The sequence below is a fragment of the Polypterus senegalus genome, chromosome 2 (assembly GCF_016835505.1).
Source record: "Polypterus senegalus isolate Bchr_013 chromosome 2, ASM1683550v1, whole genome shotgun sequence".
NCBI lineage: Eukaryota > Metazoa > Chordata > Cladistia > Polypteriformes > Polypteridae > Polypterus > Polypterus senegalus.
This window is the reverse complement of record NC_053155.1, coordinates 34,205,534-34,230,344: the sequence shown is the minus strand read 5'-3', so window position 1 is coordinate 34,230,344 and position 24,811 is coordinate 34,205,534. Positions and strand designations below refer to the sequence as shown.

The 24,811-nt window shown below is 36.0% G+C and overlaps 1 protein-coding gene across 3 annotated transcripts in view; it reads right to left on the bottom strand.

The window, feature by feature from the left end:
• The window catches only part of cd99 (CD99 molecule), a 101,164-nt gene that overhangs the window by 19,888 nt on the left and 56,465 nt on the right, over positions 1 to 24,811 (bottom strand). For 2 of the 3 annotated variants that reach the window (XM_039743561.1, XM_039743560.1), the window contains exons 7-8: positions 19,361 to 19,384; positions 19,115 to 19,150 (exon numbers count right to left, since the gene is read on the bottom strand). In XM_039743561.1, coding sequence (XP_039599495.1) covers positions 19,115 to 19,150; positions 19,361 to 19,384 — 60 coding nt within the window. Of the gene's footprint in view, positions 1 to 4,801; positions 6,297 to 19,114; positions 19,151 to 19,360; positions 19,385 to 24,811 lie in introns of those variants that run through there. The other variant, XM_039743563.1, reaches the window with a different exon arrangement.

Here is a 24,811-nt window from a genome sequence, read left to right as displayed (position 1 = left end):
AAGTAGTTACCTTAAGAATAAGGGGTTTGAAAACACATGGACAGCAACATTTGGAACTTATTGGAATTAATATAAATTTAACGTGGTGAGATTGCTCGTGTAATGAACAGCAAGATTACTCTATGACCTTTACAAATGAACAAGTTTTGTATCAAGAAAATCAGGACAACATATTTTGTAAAGATGATCAAAAGCAGGATGTGAACTTGTCTGCTCTAAACTTCAGTACATACTGCATTTGCATTTATACTCTACAAGTATCATGGGGAAAGGGGGGAAGAAAAAAAAAAAAGCAGCAGCATGACCTTGGATCAATGAAGACAGGCACCAGTGTCTTTAAAGAAAAAAAATATTTTATTTAACATTTCATAGTGATGTTTTACATTTCATGAATAATTTTTAAGAGTCAGAAATGAGAAACCAAACCACAGGCATCATATAAATTTAATTTTACGGTTAAAACAATTATTCAAACAAACTTTGATTTTGGGAGCTACAAGACAGAAACATTTGTAAAGCAACATGAAGCCAAGAGAGAAACAGCACAAACACGCAAAACAGAGAGGGGCCACATCCACAGAAAATGAAACCGTCTGATTTAAAATGTTGGATGAGAATAATAATCACAGAGATGGAGCTTACATTCAGCTATATACAGTTACAAAATATTTAAGGAAAACACACTGGCTTGCTGTGGTGAGTAAAACTAAAGTTTCATTGTTCATAAGTGTGGAAGCACTGATAGCATGAGGTCAGTCCGATTACAAAGTTGCCAGTATCAATAACATATAATTAGAACATACCAGACAGCATATTTACCACAAATTATTACTTTAAAATAAGGTAAGTGAAGTGCGGCATGAGAGGCAATGACCATACGCTTACTGTCAAAAAGACAGTTGTTGCTAATATGCAGGGCTACACGTACATTTGTAAGATCTGTTTTCTCCCAAAATTTACTAGATGATATTTTAACTGAAAAATGTTAAATTGGGCACAGAACTGAAGAAACACTGTTGAATATTATTTATCTTAGAAAACTACATCCTAAAACTGTCTTTTACACAGGTCAGTATTCCAAAGCATTTGTAAATTATTTAGCTGCAGGAATCAGTGACACTGTAATGGAATTCCAAACTATAATGAATTGTGAATTTCCCCTTGGGATTAATAAAGTATCTATCTACCTAAATGGTTTCAAAACGCATATCACACATCAGATCCATGACATTACAAAACACCAGTCCAAGACTGGATACACTGTAACAGTTTTAAAAGACAACTGGTGATATTCCAGTACAGCCAATAATTCCTTTCCCACTGGGACTGGGATGTGTGCTTGTGGTGGTGTATAAGCAAAGGGTACGTAGCAAAAGCTGATTGCATTTGGAATTAATACATTTTCTATGTGACAAGAGTCTTCATTGTAGAACTCTAAACAAACTAGCTAACAAAACTTAGCTTAATGTATTCAACACACTCATTTTAGTACTGAAACAGAAGAAAAGCAGGATTCCAGTCCAGTGTTTCACAAGTCACAAGAACCTGTGGCTATCTTCTAGGTCAATTTTGGTTGTGAGAGTTCTGTATCATCAACGGTTCTTCCTCACTGTCAACTACTGTATATGAAAACTTTTAACCACCATCTGCACAAATCTTTTATCTTTTTTCTATGTCCATTACTATTTGTCTTGTTCCATTCAAGAATACAACAAGGTGGACCTGCTCCATTGAAATGTTAAAGATACATTTAAATGTAAACCTGTGACACCTTTGAGCTGATCTGACCACAGTCTGATTCATTGTATTCCCACCTACATCCTGTACTGGGTTGTAATGTCTCCTTTTAATGCTAAACAAACAGAGAGGTACTTGTACATTATTCCAGAAGAATAACTTGAAACCCAGAACAGAAGATCACAGACTGCAAAATCATTACAGTGGAAAGAAAAAAAAAAAAAACTTTCAAGGGACTCTTAACAAATCAAAAACAAAAAAGTTCACCTGTTATAATCACAACTATAGACTAATTCAGATTTGTTGCTGTTAGTCTGCTATTTTCTGAATATTTTCATATATTTAATAATGGTGAGCAGTTTGTATTTGCTAGTTAGCACTCCCGTACAGTTTCTCCTATTTCACATATAAAGTTAATGTTACAGGTATGCCTGCATCATTGTTTTACTCTGCAGTTAGTTTGCTGGTGAAGGTCATTGCTCTGAACTTGGTGTGGTGGGCAATGCCCATTATTCCAGATGTAAATCGGCACTGCTGAAGTGTGCATGACCTCACTAGTCACAAACGTTTGATCAAAGCAAACATGAGGCCTGTAAACACAAGAGTGCCAGATATGAAAAGTACTGCCAAACATGCACTCAACTTTTAACCCACTTCATAGGTGATAAGTGAAATGTCTAGAAAAGAATGGGAAGCCACAGTATGGCATTTAAATGTAAAGCCAAGGCTTGCACTTGAGTTACAGACAAATCCTTAAACATTTGATATATTTTTCAATTTTTGGCTCATTAATAGTGCTCATCTGAGTAACTGTCCATAATAAACCATTCAGAAATGGTAAACAGCTGACAGAATGATCATAGTCAAACAATCACCCATCAAACATACAAAATACAATATATAAAATAGATGAATTCACATTTCTATCATTGTATGGTACTACAGACAGTCAATTTGATTGTTCTTTTTTCTTGTTAACCAAGAAAAACAACAAACATACTATCAGATTTGAAAATAAAAATGCAAACTGTACAATTAACATGTCAAAGTGACTCAGACTTGGTATTTACAGACTTTGACATTGCAGTATATAATAATGTTTTGCATCTTATGTAAAGACTGTAGAATACAAATCATTAAAAAAAAAATCACAGAATTTATTAATTACATAACAAGTGCTGATGTCTTTGTTCTTGGATGTATAACCTATCTATAAGAGAGGAGCACTTTATAGAATGGATGGTAAAATATAGTAGACAACCTGAACCCACTGCAGTTTACCTATCAGAGTACCAAAATGAACAGAACTTCTGTTCTGAACAGAACTTGAACATAACTTCAGAAGTTCTGTCTCATTTTTTCTCTTCACTCTACACCTCCAACTATAAATATGACACCATGTCATATCACTTGCAGAAATTGAAATCTGCAATAATGGAACATATTGAGAAGGGAGAGATGGAAGCAGAGGAGTCAGGTGGAAAACTTTGTTACCTGGTGCAGAAATAATTTCCTATATCTTAACATCAGCACAACAAAGATCTACTACCTGTATAGCTGGTCATTTTTCAGAAGTGGATGTGGAGATGGTGCATTGCTAAAAGTACTTGGGTGTAAATGTCAATGACAGGCTGGACTGGTCTCATAACAGAGAACAAGCTATGCAAGAAAGCGCAGAGGTTTATTTTTTTTTTTGGAAACTGTTCCTTTTATGTGGGCAGTGAAATCTTTAACATCATCTTCTACAACTCTGTGATGGCCAGCACAATTTTCTATGTTGTGGTGTGCTGGGGTCCAGTAACAATTTTAGCAGAGGCTCGCCGAATCAATAAGCTAAGAAGGCAGGCTAAGTTATGGGATGTACTCTAGTCACCTTGGAGGTAGTTCCAGAGGGGAGAATAAAGACAACAGTCAGTTCAACTATTTAAGAACTATAATTCATATCTTCTCTTTGCACTTAGCTTTTTCAAGAAGCGCTACTGGGGCTCCTTTATACCAATAGCAATATGACTGCATAATGACTCACTGTGACTTCTTTCTTTTTATTTATTCTGGTGTGTGTTTAGACCATTGCCTGTGTGTGTAAAATGCCAAAATTTCCCACTTGGGACAAATAGATACATAGGTAGTTAGAACTTTATCTATCTAAAGCTGACAATTGCTTTCCCATCAAAATTCTATACTGAAGGCAACTCTGGCTACTTTTATTATTCTAAAGAATGCTAGATTCATTTCACTGGAACTTATTATTTTAGATGCTTATTATAATGGTAGGAGACAGATTAAGGAAAAGGATAAAATATTTAAAATGCTCGCCAATAAAGTAATTACAAAAGGCCAAACACCTAAGTGTGATAGGCAGCTCACTTTAGAATTTATTAAATGTGATATACTTAAATGCTTCTATAGGACTAGTGCTTCAACTTGATCTTGAGTCACTAGGATTGAAAGACAGTACTCACACTATCTATAGAAGTTAGGAAAGGGAAAGCCCTTGGAAATACACCACTCAAAACCAAAACATCCAAAGACACTCTGTCCAACATACTATGCATACAAGGCAAGTTTAACGACAGGCTCAGGCAGACATACAGCGGACTAATAGGAGAGCACATTAAACAACATGAAACAGGAATCGATTCAAATGAAACTGTGGTAGTTATTACTGGGGCAAAACAGTAAGCATTGTGAACACTGGTGCTTAGCAGCAACACAGGCCTGGTTTTATCTGGTTTTAGGCAAATACTTCTTCTGAAAAGGTTTATAAATGGAACATAAAATTCACAAATACCAAATAAATAATTGGGTATAGGGCAGCACAGTGGTGCAGTTGGTAGCGCTGCTGCCTTGCAGTTAGGAGACCCGAGTTCGCTTCCTGCGTCCTCTCTGTGTGGAGTTTGCATGTTCTCCCCGTGTCTGCGTGGGTTTCCTCCGGGTGCTCCGGTTTCCTCCCACAGTCCAAAGACGTGCAGGTAAGGTGGACTGGCGATTCTAAATTGTCCCTAGTGTGTGCTTGGTGTGTGTGTGTGCCCTGCGGTGGGCTGGCGCCCTGCCCGGGATTTGTTTCCTGCCTTGCGCCCAGCAGACCCCCGTGACCCTGTAGTTAGGATATAGCAATTTGGATAATGGATGGATAATTGGGTATAACAGAACTACAGAAATATGTCATGTTTTGTCATAAAAGAGCTTTCTATGTTCTACTACATATACTGTATAATGAAAATAAAATTAATAGCCACTTTTTCCTAGTCCATCTCGCTTATTCATAAACAAAGTTTCAGTGCTAACTTCTGGAAGGCTACAGATTCTTGTTTTTTTCCCCCACCTGAAGCTGTAGTACAGTAGAAAATTAACAGACTCTATATGTACAGAATTTTGTACAAATCTTGTATTTCTGTATTGTGGTCAAGATCACTGGCTTTTCCTAGCTTCTTTAAAATTAGACACCTTTCTTAATAGTTTCAATATGAGAGGAAGATGAGGAGTACTGATTACTATTAGCATTTCACACTCATGTCAGCCAATCTGACATGACTTGCCATTAAAGAAAATGCAGCAAGCCCTTTAGCTGCAAATGGGGTGAAAAAGTAGTGGAAAAATATGAAAATTCCTATATTTATCTGTCAACGTCATTTTAAATAGAGAAATATGTAAACAAAATGTACAATTAAATTAGAGGTAACATCCAATACTCCGACCAACTGCCACCAATAACCAGCAGCTACTGCAGCTATCCAGAAAACAGGCTGCTAACAACTCCTACAGGGTGTGTGAATAAAAACACATCATTTGAGCAAATGCAACTTGTATTACTTTAATGCTTTTCCATCTTTAAAGAAACTGCTCTTAATTGGCCTAGAAGGAGTAAGACAGGGGTGTGCAAATTTGTCCTATAATATCTAGGCGTGACAGTCAGGGTAAATTCATGCCTTCTTCAGACGGTGCAGTGATTAGAACTAGCTTCCGACAAAACATTATGTTAAATTAAATGGTTTCAGTAAATGAACATATGGATGTTTAAACGCTTAAAGCCAATTCAATAAGACTGGCTTGCTAACCTGTTATAGTGAATGGATAACATTAAAGGTATAAAAGGGGCATCTATGGTCACATGCACTATCAGCAAAGATTTTTAAAGACAACGGCAAAGCAACTGATCAAAAAGTAGAAGGCTGTCTAAAAACACAAGCAATTAAATGTGTTTTATGCTGCAAACCACAAAGTACAATATTTGGGAAATAACCTGCAAGTAGTACATATTTAAAATCAAAGTAGAAAAGTAAAAAAAAGAAGGCACCATGCAAACAAAATTAAGCCAGCCATGAAGTTAGAAATTACACCATGCTCACAAAAAGAACAGCATACTCCCTGTGCCATACACTGGAGATATAAACAAATGTGAAACTTTCAAGTCTAGTTTAAGTTAACAACATTAAGCATTTCCAAGAGACGTTCTATCAGTGGCTCAGCTACTTGTTGTAAATTCTGTATCCAGATGAGGAGGTTCTCTGGCATATTTGCAATTAGTAACTTCAGAATGCCTCTCCAATGCTCTAGATCTGTAACAAAACATAAGTGTAATGGGAGTTTTAGATTTATTGCCTTATGTATGGCAAATAATTTCTTATTCAGCTGATGACCACACTTTAACTAATGGGATCAATTGTAAAAACTCAAATATCATTTTCCATTTTGATTCATAAAACCTGGCTCTGACAAGGTCCTTTCATTTATTTCTCTCTTAGAAATCTGCCTCTATGTGAATGTCATAAAACAATGAGAGTGCTGAAATTTTCTCTCAAAATTGAACAGTTCATTGACTTTTACAAACTTTATATAGCCTCTGCATGCAATGTTGTGTAGTTAATCTGTATAACCACCTTTTTTAAGTTAACACTTAATACTCTTTCCAAATGTTGGAAGAGCAATGTTTAGAATAATGCCTGGAAAAATTGCTCAGTCTTACTGCAATCGCTTAATTTTCAAGTGGTTAATTTCATTAAAATCCATTTAAAAATAAAAACAAAAATAATACACATGTCACAATGGAGTATATATATAAAAAAAAAAAAAAAAAAAAGGGTTACACATATGAAATTAGATTAGTAAAACCAAGAAAGCATTTAATTGGCATTAAAAGCAATACAGTGACACTTCAAATAATTCAAGTGCAGTGCTACCTCAGGGGTATAAATTAAGACAGATAGAAGCTGGGCAGAAAGAAATTTTAAGCGCAGTGCATGTCCACCATACTCACACGACCACCATTTATGTGCCTTAGACCAATTTGAAACACAGTGAGAAGTACACTAAAACATGCAGGAAACAAAAGTATACATTAGTTAGGGTTACTAACATGTTCACTACGCTTGAACACTTGGGGAATGTACTTTTTAAACTATGAAAACATCAATTGTGTCACAGATTTAAAAATCTGACAATTTAATGGGTTGTAAATGCGGATACTAAAATGCTCAACAGCCTTTTGCAGGATTACCAGTGCTTCTTAATGATTCTTATACTTCTTTGTAATTAGATCAGATTAGATATATTTTAGTAATCCTGTGGGAAATTTCATAATATAATAAAATGCTCAGATATATTTTTATATGTAATCTTTATGCTGCTAATACAATGCATTTATTATTATTAGTTTGTACAATCAAAGCATGTTGAAAGACTGACACATTAACTGACCCATACTGCCCACTTTCAATTATAAATAATATACATACAGTATATTATTACACAGTGATAGTTCAATGAAAAATATGTTGGGTGAGATTATATTAACTTTTCTAGTATTGATATTTGTGCCTTCTCCATCAGCTTGACCTCTGGTATCAGGATCATATTATATATATTTGGAATTTTATTGTAATCATTCCGTACAAAATCAATTTTTGCAAAAAGTAGGATCGTGAACAAGTCGACCCCCACCCCTGAGTGAGAGCATGGCCAACGGAGTAAAACGTAAGGCTTGTAAACATACCTAAATTAATGAGTTTGATAAGCCAATAGAGATGAATGGAGAAGAAAAAGAAATACTGAAATAATTGCTTCCTCTGTGCTTTAAGAGCTTATTCTAAAGTATTACTGATTAGATCCTGCCATGTTTTGAAAAAAAATTGGTACAGATCCTCCGAGTATTTGATTTTTTTCCAATTTCAAATAGTATAAAACATCGGTTTCCCACTGACTTAAAAGAGGAGAGTTAGGATTCTTCCAGTTTAGCAAAATAAGTCTGCATGCCAAAAGTGTAGTGAATGCAATCACAATTTGTTTGTCTTTCTCCACTTTAAACTTATCTGGAAGAACCCCAAACACAGCTGTTAATGGGTTAGGAGGGATTGTGAGTCCAAGGCTGTCTGAGAGGTAATTAAAAATTTTGGTCCAGAATGTTGTTAATTTGGTGCTGGCCCAAAACATGTGACCCAGTGAGGGTGGGACTTGATTGCAGCATTCGTAGGTTGGATCTTGCTCTGGAAACATTTTGGAGAGTTTTAGGTGAGACAGATGTGCTCGATATATAATTTTGAGTTGAGTAATTGTATGCTTTGCACATATGGAGCTTGAGTGAATTCTCTACATTGCTATTTTCCACTCCTTTTCTGATATATTAATTGAGAGATCTTTTCCCCAGTGTCCTCTTGGATCTTTGAAAGGGAGGGAATGTAAAATAATTTTATATATTGCAGATAGTGTCTGAGTCCTTGAAATTGAGCAATATTTTTTCCAGCATGGATGAGGGTGCAAGATGAGGAAAATCGGGAAGGTTCTGTTTAACAAAGTTCCTAATTTGAAGATAGTGAAATCAGGATCATATTTTAAGCAGTGTGCTTTCTACAGTAAACTGCAAAAACATTTGAAGTTGATACATTTCCGGCATTGCTGTGGTTTCTATTACACACCTGAAAGAAAGAGACAATACATGTGAAAATATCATCGCACTAATGCAATATTATTTGAAAACGAACAGCGTCAGATCGGGTGTGAATTTATGCAGGAACTGGAAAATCTCTGATGTGGGACCTTCCCCAAGGGAAGAAAGTAGTGTCAGGTGCTCATTCAGTGTAATAGGAACCATAGCACAGAGAATTGTGTGCACGGCAACAAGTACACGTGTCGTAAATGTAGGAAGGACGGTCCTTGGGTGTGTGGGAACTGTTAATATTTGAATGTGATACTTTTATATAGCACGGAATGAAAATCAGCACTTCTTAGCATTGCACCATGCAAGCTGTCGTATCAATCGCCTACTGTAACTTGCTTTCTTTTTTCTTCAGTTATACAGGTAGTCTTGAATAAAAGTGCACTTGTTTTGTTTGCGAAATGAAGTGTCTGCATGCACTTTTTGTGGCATTCGTCTCTTTCTTTCAGGTGTGTAATAGTAACCATAGCATAGAGAGAAGTGTGTACATTGCTTCTTACAGGAAAAGGCAATGGAAAAAGTGCACTTGAATAAAAGTGCACTTTTGTTATACTTTTACACCAATATATGTTCCTGTGTTTGAGCGACACGGGCAGATGGGGAGTGTCTGATTATTGCATATAGCGCCGAAGTTACTGCTCTTTACCATTCTTTCCTCTGCATGTCCTGGAGTACAAAAGAAACAGCATACAGCAACATGCGGGGACTGGCAGGAACACTCAATAAAACTGAATAAAAAGAAAATCAAGTGACGGTGAGATACGAAGAAGGCAGCTTCGCCAGCGTCTGTGTGTCAAAACCCGGTTGGGGGGGGGGACGTTAGCTCTGCAGTGTACCACGATGCATACTATAGCGCGTCTTTATGTGAAAACAGCCATGTCAGATGGGGTTGTATGGATTGATTCTGAACGCAACTGAGAGAATGAAAAGTGAATTTAAAAAAAAAAAAGCTAACCTTTACAAGGATCATAAATTGCACCGGCTGTTACAGACTGAAATCAAATGTATACTTTTATTCTAAAATAGTAAGACTAAGAGCAATTTACTTCTCAAGACGGAATGGCGCAGGATCGAACTCGTGAGCTTTTGATTCCCAAGAGGGAACTGATTCCATTAAACCACGAAGGCAGTTACAAGAAACGGCTGTCAATGTCGCATGTTAAGGCGGCTTTTTGTTTCTGCAGTTATATTTTTGAATAAAAGCGCAATTGTGTTATTCTTGTGAAAGTGTTTCTTGGCTATTTAGACTTCAGGCTTCATACATTATATAGTTTATGCCTACATTTTCTCATCTACTACTAGAATATAAAAAACTTTTCTGTTTTAACAATGTGTTTACACAGATTACTGTAGAAACAGAACAGACATGAAATGCGTGCGTTCCAAATAACGATCTATTTCCACTCAAACTCCACTTCACTCCCAGATACTCAATCAAGCCATGAGATGAGAGAAGTTCGTGCACGTTCTAAATTGGTGGGGGGATGGAATAGCCGGCTGCTCCTAGCTTCTCTTTATCAGCACATTTAGAAGACAAAGGACGCTGGCGGAGAGGTGTGAAGGGATTTAAGAAGCAATTTAAGGTGGGACGGAATTACGAGTTTTTTCGTAGGCTCTGGTAATTCTAGTGTTAATGAACATTAAACATATTTAAATCAACTGATTTAGTATTGCCAAGGAACAATGATGACATCACTTCAGGACAACAGAAGTAGCGCCATTCTAATAATTATAATACAATCTGCAGTTTGTAGACTTGCTGCAAAGCACAACAGATTATAGACTCTAATGGTGCCATTAAATGGTATGTTACTACAGTGACTAACTGTGTGAGACACTTTACTAAAACATCCCTCTGTAGACAGTTAAAACACTGATAATAAAACACTGTGAACCAGCTATTCATTAAAAAGTCAACATGGTATTAGATAAGGGAAGACGATCACTAATATGCTAGAGGAACCAGCAAACCCATCGACTATAACATAGCGTAAAATAATTTTTGTATTGTGAAATGGCATCAAGCTGGTAAAAAGCCGCAAGGGCAGATGTAGTATAGCAACTGGGTATCTATTATAATTGCTGGGATCATTAGGGACTAAATATGACGTTATGATATGTAACAAAAGATTGTCTTTAATGACTTTACTGCCAATATCATATGATGTATAAATAAATTCACAAAAGAAGCATGAGCCATGTTGCAAGATAGAAATAGATGGATGTTTTGAAAAATGTGAGCAATCTCAGTGAGTAAAGTGGATTCTATCTATCTAGGTGCTGCTGTACACCACATATACTAGATTATAAAAGATATGGAACTTGGCCACTCTCCAAGACTTGATTGAACTGTACAGTAAACCGTATACCTATGTTTCATCTTTCTGCGTTTAGTACTTTTAATGTATATGCTATGCATCACACATCAATGATCAATGACTACACTGCTCAAACTTGAATGGTCACTGAACACAACCTTCAATGTGCGTTTGTTGGAGTGGATTCATACTAAAATGAAAAATCTGAATCCAGAAGTAATGAAGAGTTGTACAACCATTTTAAAATAAACATTAACAACATACCTGCATAAATTTGCCATTACACAGTACATTTTATGCTGAACTAGATAATCTCTCAAAAGAGTTATAAGTCGGTAAAACTTATTAAACTTAGGCAAGGGTTAAATGACTAAAGGCAATTTTCCATTATGTCTATGGTGTGTATGCAAAAGGAGGGAGAAAGGCATTAACAATTTAGGAAATACTTGATGAACCTCATCTATTTTTCTTGTTGCTTATTTACTAATCAAAAACATTTTTATACACAGTTATTCCATTAAATAAGATGTTTCTAAGTTCTGATAACACTTGAGGTAAAGTACTGAAAAGGGAAAGAAGTTGCGTGCAATCATTTCCCAAATCTGACCATCATCTTCTTAATCTTATTCTCAAGCATCGCGATGAAAGCATCACTCACATCATGAACAGCTTATTCCTCCAGGACATAATGTCAATGAACTCCCTGTAACCTGATCCTACCTGCCCTGCATGGTGTACTATACCCAACTGCTGGTTTATTTTGAAATTCTATTATACGTGGCACTTTTTTTTTTCACTCATTTTATTATTGTATTTATTTATGCTGTTCATTTATTTTCTGATATTCTTTATTTACTGTATCTATTTATACATCAGCGCAACTGTGACAAGAATTTCACTATGCTTTCGCAGCATATGTGGCAATAAAGATCTCTAATCTAAATCTAGGATGGAATACTGATTATAAACAGAACCCTGAAGGTTAGAGCAAAACAATGAAGTGTATATCAGGTTGTATTCCTCTTGCTTCTCCAACCTTCTGTGAACAATTTCCTGTGTAGTTTGTTCTAAGGTTAGTAAAGTGAATTTTGCGGTGTTTTATAAATTCATATACTTTCAGTTGTTACTTCAATGTAAGATAGCTTTTCTTTTATCTGTATTTCTTTTTAACAATGTAAATATTAGGGTTGGTAAATTGAACATAAATTACAAGTCAAATTAATGATTTATTTCCCAGTAACATTTCTTCAAGCAAGAACAACCCGACCTTCACAGGAGTTAACCTGTTCCTAAGCATACTAGTAATGTAACGGGAAGTGGTGCATCTCTTAAAGGTTTAAAGGTTTGCTTTATTATATATATTGATGCAAATTTCATTAAATTGACAAAAACTTTCTGCAGAATAATTTTTTTCTCCTATCCATTGCATATTGTTCAGTTTCTAACAGCTTCTGTCATGTTAACTGAAGCTTTAACAGCAGGACAACAAGACAGGCTAGGCAGAATTTACTGCAGTTCCAGTGATTTTAAGTGCAACTACCAATCCTGGCTCAAATATGCAGATTTATTAGCTTTGTGCAATGAAATTTGCAGCCATAGGCCAATTTTAAATTAACGGCAGACACACTGTTAACTTAATTATTTGAATATAAAAGTAGCAAAGCCTCCCAATTATACATTTGTGGATACTGCCATTCAAATCTGGCATCTGGGCACTGTTATGGTTGCAAGTAAAATTTTTAAACAAATTTTATAAAAGGGAAACTACACTTATATTTCTTTTCTCCAAGAAACGATGAAAGACATTGGTGGATTCTTTGCTTGTCTTCTATTTGTCCTTACTTGAATCCATTTTACCTTCTCTTCAAAAAGCTATGGGAGATGTCTTTTTTTTTTTTTTTTTAACTTCTAAAATTCAAAAACATTATTGTTAAGTTCAGAACAAACACTCAACAGTTCTGTCTTGTTCACTATATCAATCTCTTATAGGTTATGCACTGAACAAACTTTGGAAGTCTCCGTCAAATCTTTTGCCCAACATTATTCTTTTTGTTTTGTCTTTAGATATAAAAGAAAACTCTGCATAGGGGATAGTAAAGAACTGTGACCTGCATACTACAGATAAAATAAATCATTTCCCAACAGTGAAATACATTTTAAAAAGTTGCCTGTGACAGACAGAGGAATATAAATTTAAAAAAAAGCTGCCATCAGCATGTTTGACAGAGATGGAGTTTGATAACAGTATTTGATGTATTTGTTTTTTGTTTCTTTGTTTTAAAAGACAACCAAAGACCTTTCACAATCTTGACATACAAGACAATGCAACACATAATTACAGATGACAAGTTAAACATTATCCCTGATATACACAAAAGAAGCAAACATAAAAAGGAGGGGAAAAAACTTTGCATTTTCATTTAAATCAGCTGGACAGATGCCATTTTTAGAATTATTATCCACATTTACAATATTTTACCATGGCAAAACTACCTAAAATGAGACTTTTCAAGTCTTTGTGGCATCATAAAAACATCAAATTGGAAGGGATCTCATAATCTAAAGTAAACACCATGGTATTCTTAAAACATGGAACTAAATAAAACCTCCAGAGTTTTTTTTTTTTAAAAAGACATAAAAAGTAGTATTGGTGCAAGGTCTAAGGAAAGATATTAATGATTTTTTTTGTTTTGTATTATTTGTATTCTTTAAGATTTGGAAACATTTTACTTCATGCTCAAAGTGTACAAAATACTGTATAAAGTGGATTTATAAAATAAATTATTACTTCAGTTCCTTCTGTATCCTTTTTACTTAAAACATGAAAAACAAATTAACAATATGCTTCACAGGTGTGGTGCAATGCCGCATATTGCATAAATCTTTTGAACACGAACCCCACATCTCGTTTCTTAGAGAATGGTTTAGAAATGGACATTCGGCTGAGGATTAAATCAATTACTTTTCCAGGACTTAAAAGACCATTCCATTATGAACACAGGACTTGCTTAAAAGTAAGCTTGCACTGATAGCAGGAGGGTAATTTCAAGCTGGTTTTTACAAAAAATTATAAGACTATGAACATAACAGAAGACTTCATTTAACTTGAAAAAAATACTAAAATAGTTTTTTACAAAAACTGGAAAAACCAACAATGCTTAAATTGATACTACTGTAATCCAAATATACTGTAGTATCATGCCACATGAACAAGTAAACATAAGAGATTATTCAGGATTCTTTAATGTACAAGCTGCTCTTGGATCAAGACTTTAAATGACATTAGTCAAAAAGTCACTATCAGTTGTCTGATACTTGCTGTTGTACACTTATGTTTGCATTTTTACATTTAGGAAACAGCCGATTAATGGTTAATGAAAAGTACTGTTAAATAATAAATGGTCTTTGTCTTTCCATTACTTCACAAATTCTGTAAAAACTGACTTTGTTGTTTTTGTATGCCACATATCTTACAGAGATGATCAGAGATTTGTTATAGCTTACCTCTCTGGACTCATCTAGAATTAGCCCTCTTTTTTAAAAAACTTATGTCGTCTATCAGCATAGCTGAAATTCAGATATATCCAGTATGTATGTTTCCTTCTTTAATAAATTTTATTTATACACTCTATTTAGACACTCTATTGTCATTAAAAACCCAACAAATGCCAGAAGTCGAGTTATTTTCCAATTTGTTTTAGCAATTACGTAGGCTTTGAGACCAACTATTGGTTAATGTACAAGAAATTTCATCAGACCAGTCCGGCTTACGACTTCATAGGCTCAGCCACATAACTGCTTAACCAGTTTTCTGAAAACATCCATTCATCTACCTAATCCAATTATCTAGGGTAGGATCGCTTTGAGGTTTGAAAACAATTTGTAAATGTATTAAATTTTACATTGGAATGAAAGTGACAGAAATCCTCTCATTCCAACAACACTGTAAAACAAATCATGGGTTGAGGAAATACTTAGTTTTAAATGTATCTATTTTTTTTTAATGTTCAAGTCAACTATATTCAGAGGGTGAAAGTTAACATTTTCAGCCTTCATAGTTGGCCCAATTTATTACTCTTAAAGAAGGCATAAAAGTATGCCTTTCTATTTTTAACTTGGCAAGGTAGATCCAAAGCACTATGTTTTATAATTAACTAGCAACATTAGCCACTAGCTACACTTTTCTAAAGCTATACCAACATCTGGCTGCAGATTTTCATTCTAACCCTTTTCTTGATTAGTGACCAGTTTTTGCTTTTACTGAACTTCTTTTGAATTACTTTTAATTGATTTTTTTTTTTAAGATTTGAGCCCCTGAATTTCTTCATCATTCCTATGAATTGCTTTGTTTCTTTCTTTAAATGGCACCCAAACGAAAATGAAATGCAAAGTTAGAGAGCCAACAGAAGACCAACTAAGTTAGGGCCTCAAATTCCAAACAATTTCACCCAAACTAGCTGCTTAATTAGGTGTTGATTCTTGTCAATTAAACATGCTCTTTAATTCCATGGCTTGCTGTTGCTCTCATTGTATAGTAGCATACCACTTCTAAAATTGTTGATTTTCACTTTTCTATTAGCACTGTTAAAATGTTTTGTGGACCTGAGCAGATCAACATTCCTTAGCTCTTCATCTTACTTTATTTCCAGATATTGTTTAATAGACACAATTTAACTATCATATCTTGATTCATTTTGTGTCTCAATATTGTTTGGCTGTTAGTTAAGGAAAAAGAAACAATTAAGGGGCCTGGGTCTTCAACAGCAAGTTAAAAAAATAATCAAAAGAAGTTAATTAGCAGCAAAAACAGGTCACTAATTACAAAAAGGTTTAGAATTAAAGCTTGCAGCCACTTAGGACCTCCAGGACTGGAGTTGGGAACCCCAATGTATGAGACTGTAACAGTTATGTTATACTACAGCAGCACTGAAGCATTCACGTGTCTATTCCAACTTACAGCACAAAGTAAAAATACATCTCACAGTATACAACTTCATGACAAAATCTGTGTTAATCATAGAGATGAATATGATACATCCCCATAAGCCATACCAAAGTGGTTTCCGGAATAATTGAAATTGAGTCAAGGGGACTAAAACCTTCTAATTTTATTTTCAGTATCTAAACTGAAAAAAATAATGAAATACAGGTAACTTCAGGTCTTCATTGGAAAATCCTATAAGACAGCAGACAAATAAACCTTTACAACCAAAGGGTATGCAGAACTGGCAAACTGGTCACCCCTACTCTGTACCAGGATGCAGGCTTATGTCAAGCCTCTGTGCAGACCACAATATTTAGTCATGTTGTCAGTGACCAGTTCCAGTGAATATCACTTCATCTCTCTTTAAACAAAAAAAGACCACCTACAGTATGTACACATCTATGCCAAAACATTAGAAATGGTTAGTATCACATTTCCACATTCACTTAGCCACAGTATCAAGATATTATTTTTCATGTCTATTTTACTTTCTCTACAACAAATCAACCTGGTCAGCACACGTCCAATACACAGAGAAAAATTAACATAAAGCTCCCCTTACAGGTTCATTTTAAGGGTAAATAAAACATAATTTAGCTATAGGGCTACCAAACTCTGGACAGACCTAGAGGGCAATGACAGAGTTTTTGCAATTGTCACTATGTTGGAGCCTTTCCATGTAACTGGGGTATTGTGGAAGGGGAGTGTGTGATAAGTGGTCCGTGGTGCTGTGCTCATTTTAAATAATTGTACCTTGCAAAGTGCAGGCTCTAAAACTAATGTGTTTCATTCCAGGGACAGATGGGGAGGCAGGGGTTGTTGGCATGCATGATTGTAAAGGCATGTGCAAATGCATCCATCAGGCAGGTGCCTCATTAATTCTTTGGAGGGAGTGCCGCATCCACACCTATGCCCCATAAGGGGTGCCAAGGTAGAAAAGGAGCATGTACAGGTAGAGGAGAATGCAATAAGAGAGAAAGAAGAACAAAGAAAGAGTGGAGATGCCGTGAGGACAGGCAGCGTGAGCCTGCCCGCTTAAGTGTGGTTGAAGGTACCACGACGGAGTGAAAGATTGGCACTCCAGGAGCAGATCGTCCCTACTAATTGTCCAGAAAGTTGGGTGTGATCAAGGTGGTGTCCTCTCTAGGGATCTGATGTATAGAGGAGCGAGGGAAAAGGAAGACGAGAGGACAACCAACCCCGAGCGGTCTGGCTGATGTTGCTTGTCACTGCTGGAGTCTTTGTTGGTTGAGCAAATAATGGAGGAACCAGAGAAATAGAGGGAGTTGGGCTGGGCTCATCCAAGAGTGGAAGTAAAACTGACCCAATCATTAGGTGGTTTTTAATTCTCATTTTAAGCCTACCTTTAAACTCCTGGATTTTCACTGTTTTAATGGATCATTTATTTATTGGAAATTTTGCTTCGGATTGTTCTAATAAAAGCACTTTGTTCACTTTTGCACCTACTTCTTTCTTTGAGGGAGTGTCCCCATTTACTTGGGTCATCCCTCAGGTACATTATCAGCAGCAGCGAATTCAAGAGGCTACTGGGATGCAACCGGTAACATGGAGTCGATCCCCTTTAAAGTCTATTTTATCTATAGATTGTAACTGTTGTAAGTGCCACAAAGGATGGACAAGCATCCCGACCAGGAGAGGGGACGGTTCATTACCCAGACGGAAGGCTCCAAGTGGACAGACAGGCATTCTAGCCAAAAGGGAGAAAGGTGCCATACCCGAACAAAACGCCCCAGGTGGATGGACAGTCATCCCAGCAAAAGCAGAAGATTCCTTACCTAGATGGGAAGCCACAGGCAGATGGACAGGCATCCTGACTAGATATATTTGTAGTACCTTCCTTGATAGAGATAAAAGGGAAGGACAGGAAAAGGCCGTCTCTAAGGAATATTTATTCCCTACCCCACCAAACCCGGGACACTAGACGATAGCAGCCCTGACTATCAGTGCCCATTCGGAAACCAGCAGGGAATGCTGGAAATTATAGTTTGGTAACACAACCCTGCTGGGGCCAGTAGGTGTTGCAAAAGGGCACTGCAGGAAGTAATACTCTCTGTTATTTGGAATCTTCCATATGACCTAGAAGTGCTTCCAATGGGCCCTGGCACTGGAAGTACTCCCAAGTCCTTAACAGAAGGGACCGAACCACCTGGTCCAGGCAAGCTGGAGCTCGGAGCAAGGAAGGCAACCCTCAACTGGTGGAAAGCAGTGCGATAAAGAGAGCGAGAGGAGGAGAAAGAGAAAGCAACTTGGTTTTGGCTTTGTACAAGGTATTTTGCATAGTAAACACTCTTTAATTGAACCCAGGACTGTCTTGTGTGTTCATGTTTGGGACTCTGTGGCGCCCCTTAGCCTTCACACTGTACATAGTTTAGCAGGATTACATTTAAACATGGCATTAAAATGAATTTTCTGTGTCTAAATAGAGATTGGATGGACTCCACACATATGCATGGCAATTTGGGGTTTAGGGGTTGCTTGCATTTCTCTCTTTGGCTCAGTATACCATATATTTAACTACAGGTTAGTAGCTAAGTTCACAAACAAATGCCTTTCTCAAGACTGCAGCAAAAGTACAAGAGGGTAAATATCATAGTCTGTGTAGGAGGGGGGTCTTGTGGTACACTGTGGGACCTTGGCGAAATTAAGGTTGAGAACTACTGGTATAGAAGGTCAGCTGGCCAAGATCAGATAAATTCAATGTATACTTTATTTTTTTTTTCTTTTCTCATGATCTCTGGTATAGGTTTCAACAGTAACAGCTGTTTGTGTTGTTCTTACTGTGCAACCATTTATTTCTGGTACCAAAATTAGCTTAAGGCTGCTATCCTATTCAGGTATGCTAAAAACCTTATGGATTTTTATATAAATTTAGCATTATGTTTTTGCTAAAAGGTTTTAATTTTAATCTTTGTTTGAAAATGTGTGAACTATTCTGAGCTTAATTATGAATATATGTTCTATAAATATAAACAAAAATTAATTAACATTCTGGACATTGCTTTCAGCAGGAATAATAAGAAAGTATTGCGTGATGGAGGTGTGGGATAAGATGGAGAAACCCTGAGAAAGAAAATATGAATTCCTTTCTAATTTGTCTTGAATGAGTTATTAGATTGTTCTTACCTTGAGCTCCTCCTTCCTCATACTGCTGCTCATCATCTAGTTAAAAGATTAGTAAGGGGTGGTTGGTAAAAAAAAAAAAATAAATAAACACGTATAAACTGGTTTTGTCTGATTTCTAGCTGAATTATCATGAAAAAAAGATTTAGCATACATATGCATAACAGAATCAAAAGAAAGAAAAAAAAATAAAAACTGACATTTAAATATTTCTTATATTAAACAATAAATGTAAAAGTAAATACTTACCCTGTGCAGGACCAACACGCGGACCTGTTGGTGCAAAAGCAAAAAAAAGTTAATCTGAATTCTTAAAACAGTTTTAAACTGTAACCTAATCTATTATATAAAAAAAATCCTGCAAAGAGACAAGACTTTTTTGAAGAGATTTTGGCCATGAGAACCACGCCCAAGTTACACTCTCCTTTCAAATATATTGCACCACACACGGTACTCTCACCTCTCATTTATGTGAATGCTTTTGTCAGACAGTTCCTGTTCTCTCAGCTCTTATAAATGTGAACTTTTCCTCACTTTGAGTTCATAATTAAAGAAGATGTATTATGTTCAAATCTTATTGAAGACTTTCATCATGAAGGGTTATCAACAAAAATAACAGTACACAGGCAATCCTAGCACTGAGAAACGATGAAGTCAAACAAATTAACTCTAAAAATGTCGATCAGTTACACGGCAAATTGGTTAAATTGGTGGTGATCATGCAGAACATGAAAACATCAACATGCAATATCTCGACGAATATCTACAACTGTTGACACTGTCCAGTCTTCCACCGCACTAATTACTATAGAAAGAAGGATGTATCCAAGAAAGGTAATGCAGTAAATCTTCCGTGGATAACTTTAGACAACAAAGAAGATCTTGATATGGCATTCGTATTAAAATGTTAACAGTTTCCCATTAGAATAGCTTTTGCAAAGAATCAAATCTCAGAGTCAAAAGACGTTTAATTTAATAGAGAAAAATGAAACAGAAACTAAATTCAAATCACGGACAGTTATACATTGTGTTGTCACGCTGAAAGTCCAAACAGAAATCAAAATTCAATGTGATATTGACAAAAATTTAATTAAAAAAAATTTGTTTACTTAATTTTACAGTAAGTGTAAGTTTAAAAAGTATTTGCATGTTAATTTCAAAGCAAAACAGAACAAAATGGTATTACTCAACGAACAACTCTGTCACGTTTTACTATTTGTTAATATGGTTAATTACTCGCTGTAATGTAAAATAGTAAATTCTATTATGCATATGTAACAATTCCCATGAAAATAAAAATCTGTTTAAATTGTACATCCACATTCCCATATGCGAGCGGCAAAATTGCAAAGAGGCCTGGGGGTTGGCAAGCAAAGCAAGCAGGGGGCAAAGCCCCCTAGTTAGTTATAAAAATTAACTAAAATTTATGCCCAACTCACCAAAAAAAAAAAAAATAGATTAACTTTGATATTGTGCAAATTCAGAAACATTCCAAATGGATGTAAATTTGATCACATTTCATAATCTATAGTGATCCTCTTTGATCAATTAATAGCAATTAATGATTAAAGAGACATCCTGCTTAATGGCAGAGATAATACAAGATTAAATTTGTCCATATAAAAGTGTGATCATTTTAAGTGAAAAATGTGTCACAATACATCATCTTTACACTACTGAAGAGCATTTTATGCATTAGCATTTACCAGAACACAAAAATCTGCTTGTAGCTTGGGATATGCGAGTGCTCTCAAACAAAGTGACAGCTAGACAATGCAGGAAACTGGTCATCATGAAAACCCTTCTAATATTACACAGTATCTTGCAAAAGTAAGGTAAAGTAGTACTACAGGAGGCAGAAATGAGCCTCTAAGCACCCCCTACCTGAATTAGGGAAGCACCTGCAGTCTGAAAATAACACACCAAAAACAAGAACATTTACATGCAAACAACACACTCGGGCAGAAAGATAGGGTCAAAAAGGCAGCATCCAACACTTCTAAAGTATAAGAAAAAGCTAACAACATATCACTGTACCTGCTAAAGGATCAGTGATTAGCATGTGCAAGCCAATGAGTGCAAGGCTACAATGCAGAACACTCAGAAACAAACGCAGCAGGACTGCAGTCAGCAAAAGCACACAATGACATTATAAATGAACCGTTTGTGAAAAATGTGACACATGCCACTACGTCTTGTGTTAACATTTAATCATCAGATTACAGCAGATGATTATCCTTTCCTACTTAGTTGGCTAATGGGAATTTAACTTGATACTCAAAACTACCCTTGTGTATTATTTGTGACACATACAGTATGCAGAAAACACAAAAAAGGAGATATAAAGTGCAATAATAATTATGTATATCTCACTCGTCTTAAAGGTATGTTATTTTGCATGTTGGGTTTTTCTTGTATAGTGTCTGAACATACGTAGTTTCTCATACATAATAGAGCCAACACTGTATTTTATGTCAATAATAATAAATTATTCATTTTATTTATAAGGCACTTTAAATTTTTAGTAAACCTCAAAGCGCTACATAAAAAAAATGTAAACAAAGATACAACAAGATAAAACAATAATTAGAGGCAATTTTGTTAATATGCTTTCCTTGTTTTTAAAAAAAAAAAAAAAAAACAGCCCACACTCTGCATTTTGCTCTATATTTACAGACTGACCCTCTCAGCATTGACCAGACCAAACTGCTAGAACAGGTCTGTGTGATGATTCTTATTTCATGCAATAATGCTAACATACTATATATGAAACTGTGATATAATTAAAGGCATCAAATAAACTTCTACTCTATTATGTCAGTATGCAATAAATGACTGTACATCTTGGCATTTTAGCTGTGCTTAAGTGTTATCAATCACAACTTACATTTACATCGGTACATTTTAATTAGTCATGGTATTTATCTCTTAAATTCAGCCATGGATTGAAGTCAGAAATGGTCACAATGGCCCACAGCCATTCTGAGAAGGAAAGGTTTAATTCCTGAAGTGAATCTAAGGTCAAAATGTAGGTACATATATATTCATCACTGAAACAATGCTGCAACCTAGGTGTGAAATAACTGTGATCACTTGCATGCAGTATAAAGCTGTGATTGGGAAAAATTAAATCACTTAAAATAAAGGTGCAAGACTGCAACTTTGTCGTTAATGGTTAAACCGTGAACATTCCAAATGAAGAATGATGTTCCAGGTAAAAGATTAAAGCCACAGGCCATTCCACTGATGGAGCATCATGAACTGCACTAATTTAAGAGGTTTTGAACCGTAGAAACCAGAAAGTTAAAGAAACTTCAACAAGAGCTACAAAGCAGGTCTTTGAAAGTTATATGTAATTTGGAAGTAACTTGGAATTTATTATTGTTTAATACTCATGACTTTAACTTCTTTATTCAGAGTACAGTTCAACGACCGATTTCCGTTCTCATGACTAGGTTGTTAAGCAAATTAGTCGATAAGCGAGGAGCTGGCCCTTACCAATATTTCAAGCATATGGCGTAATGCCATTTGTGTTATCCGTCAGATGTGAGATAAGATGCCCGACACAGAGACAACACGCTGCATTTGTGCCAGCCACGTGATACGAGATGAGATGCTTGACGCTCAGACACTACGTGGCTGCTTCCATGACCAAAGTTCTAGTACAGAGTACAATATAGAGTGGTTGGAGAGCTGGACCTAAGTCTGCATGATCATTAAACAGGCAGATTGTTAAGTGAGGAGTGTCTGTATATTATCCTTGGGGTTTTCCATAAGGTCTTCGACACAGAGATATCAATAAACAATTTGTTAAACATGGGTAATGCATATCAGATAAGCCAATTTGCTTATCCTCTAAATAAAATGGAGTTATACAGTACACTACTCCTAACTGAAAACAGTAGATATCTTCATCATATTAGAAGTACTGTATTCTGAATATCAGCAATAGCCGTGCTTGAGCTTACAGTATTTAGGCAGATACAACTGCTGCCAACATAACTTCTACAAGAAAATGTCATGTTATCAACAATTTCAAATCGCTGTCCCCATAACGTGGAGAAACATTCAGCAATTATACTATAAAAAAATGCCATATTAAAACATAACCTATTACAGGAGTCATCAAATAGATTTATTGTAGTGTCAAGATCTTGCCAAGCAAATATTCTTTGGGCCAAACCACACTGTAACAAAGCATTCATGCGCGCATGCACACACACACACAGTAAGAGAGACACTTCTACATTCACTTCTGGACACTCTCGTCCAATCACCAACGCATTCACACCATACACACACCCACCCATCAAGGCAGTTCAATCCTGTTAAAAATGAGGTGTGGCAGAAAAGTAATGAGACTGATTTTTTATTTACCAAAGTTTTTATTTTTTTCAAACATCAATGTTATCCCCTTCAAAGTACTTCCCTTGGGCAGCTACACACCGATGGAGACGTTGTTCCCACTATTGGCAGCAGCGCTGGAAGTCTTCAACCAGTATGATCTTCAGCATGTCCGTTACACTCTTTTGGATGTTTTCTAAAGTCCCGAAATGACGTCCTTTGAGGACATTTTTCAGTTTAGGAAAAAGTCACACGGACTGAGGTCAGGTGAATAAGGGGGCTGGGGAACCACAGGAATGACTTTTGATGTCAAAAATTCTGTTATGGAGAGGGCAGTGTGACATGGAGCGTTGTCATGATGGAGCATCCATTTGTCTGCAATGTCTGGTCTCACGCGAATGACCCTTTTTCTGAGCCTTTCAAGGACGTCTTTATAAAAAACTTGGTGGACAGTTTGTCCTGGAGGAACAAATTCTTTGTGGACAATTCCCCTTTTGTCAAAAAACAAATAAGCATCGATTTGATCTTCGATTTGCTCATTCGAGCTTTCTTTGTTCGAGGAGAGTTTGCAGTGTGCCACTCCTGACTTTGCCTCTTGGTCTCAGGCTCGTATTCAAAAATCCATGATTCATCACCTGTGATCACACGACTAAAGAAATCTTGCTCATTAGCGAGTCTGTCAAGAAGATCAAGACACTTGTTTTTTTTGATTGTCCTTCTGCTCAATTGTGAGGTTTTTCGGCACCATTTTGGCACAGACCTTTCGCATGTGCAAATGTTCAGTCAAAATTTGATGAACGGTAAATCTGTTCAAATTTAATTGTTCACTCAACATTCTTAATGTTAAACGACGGTCTGATCTCACAAGAGTGTTCACACGTTTGATGTTTTCATTGGTTTTCGAAGTTGAAGGTCTCCCTGAACGATGTTCATCTTCAACGTGTTTTCTGCCATCCAAAAATGATTTGTGCCAGCGAAAAACTTGAGCTCGGGATAAAGAATGTTCCCCACAGGCCTGTTTTAACTCTTCAAACATCACACTTGCCGATTCTCCAAGCTTAACACAAAATTTAATGGCACAACGTTGCTCCAAATTCCGCTGTTCCATTTTGCCTGAGGCACAACCAAAAACACAACTTCGCTAACAGCAGTCACAAAAATCACGTAGTTATCGGAAGTTGAAACTCGCACTGAGCTATCTATCTATATATCTATATCTCTATATCTCTCTATATATATATATATATATCTCTCTCTATCTATATATATATATTAAAAGTGTTCCTTTAACTCTTTTCAGCAGTGTGTATATATATATATATATATATATATATATATATATACACACACACACTG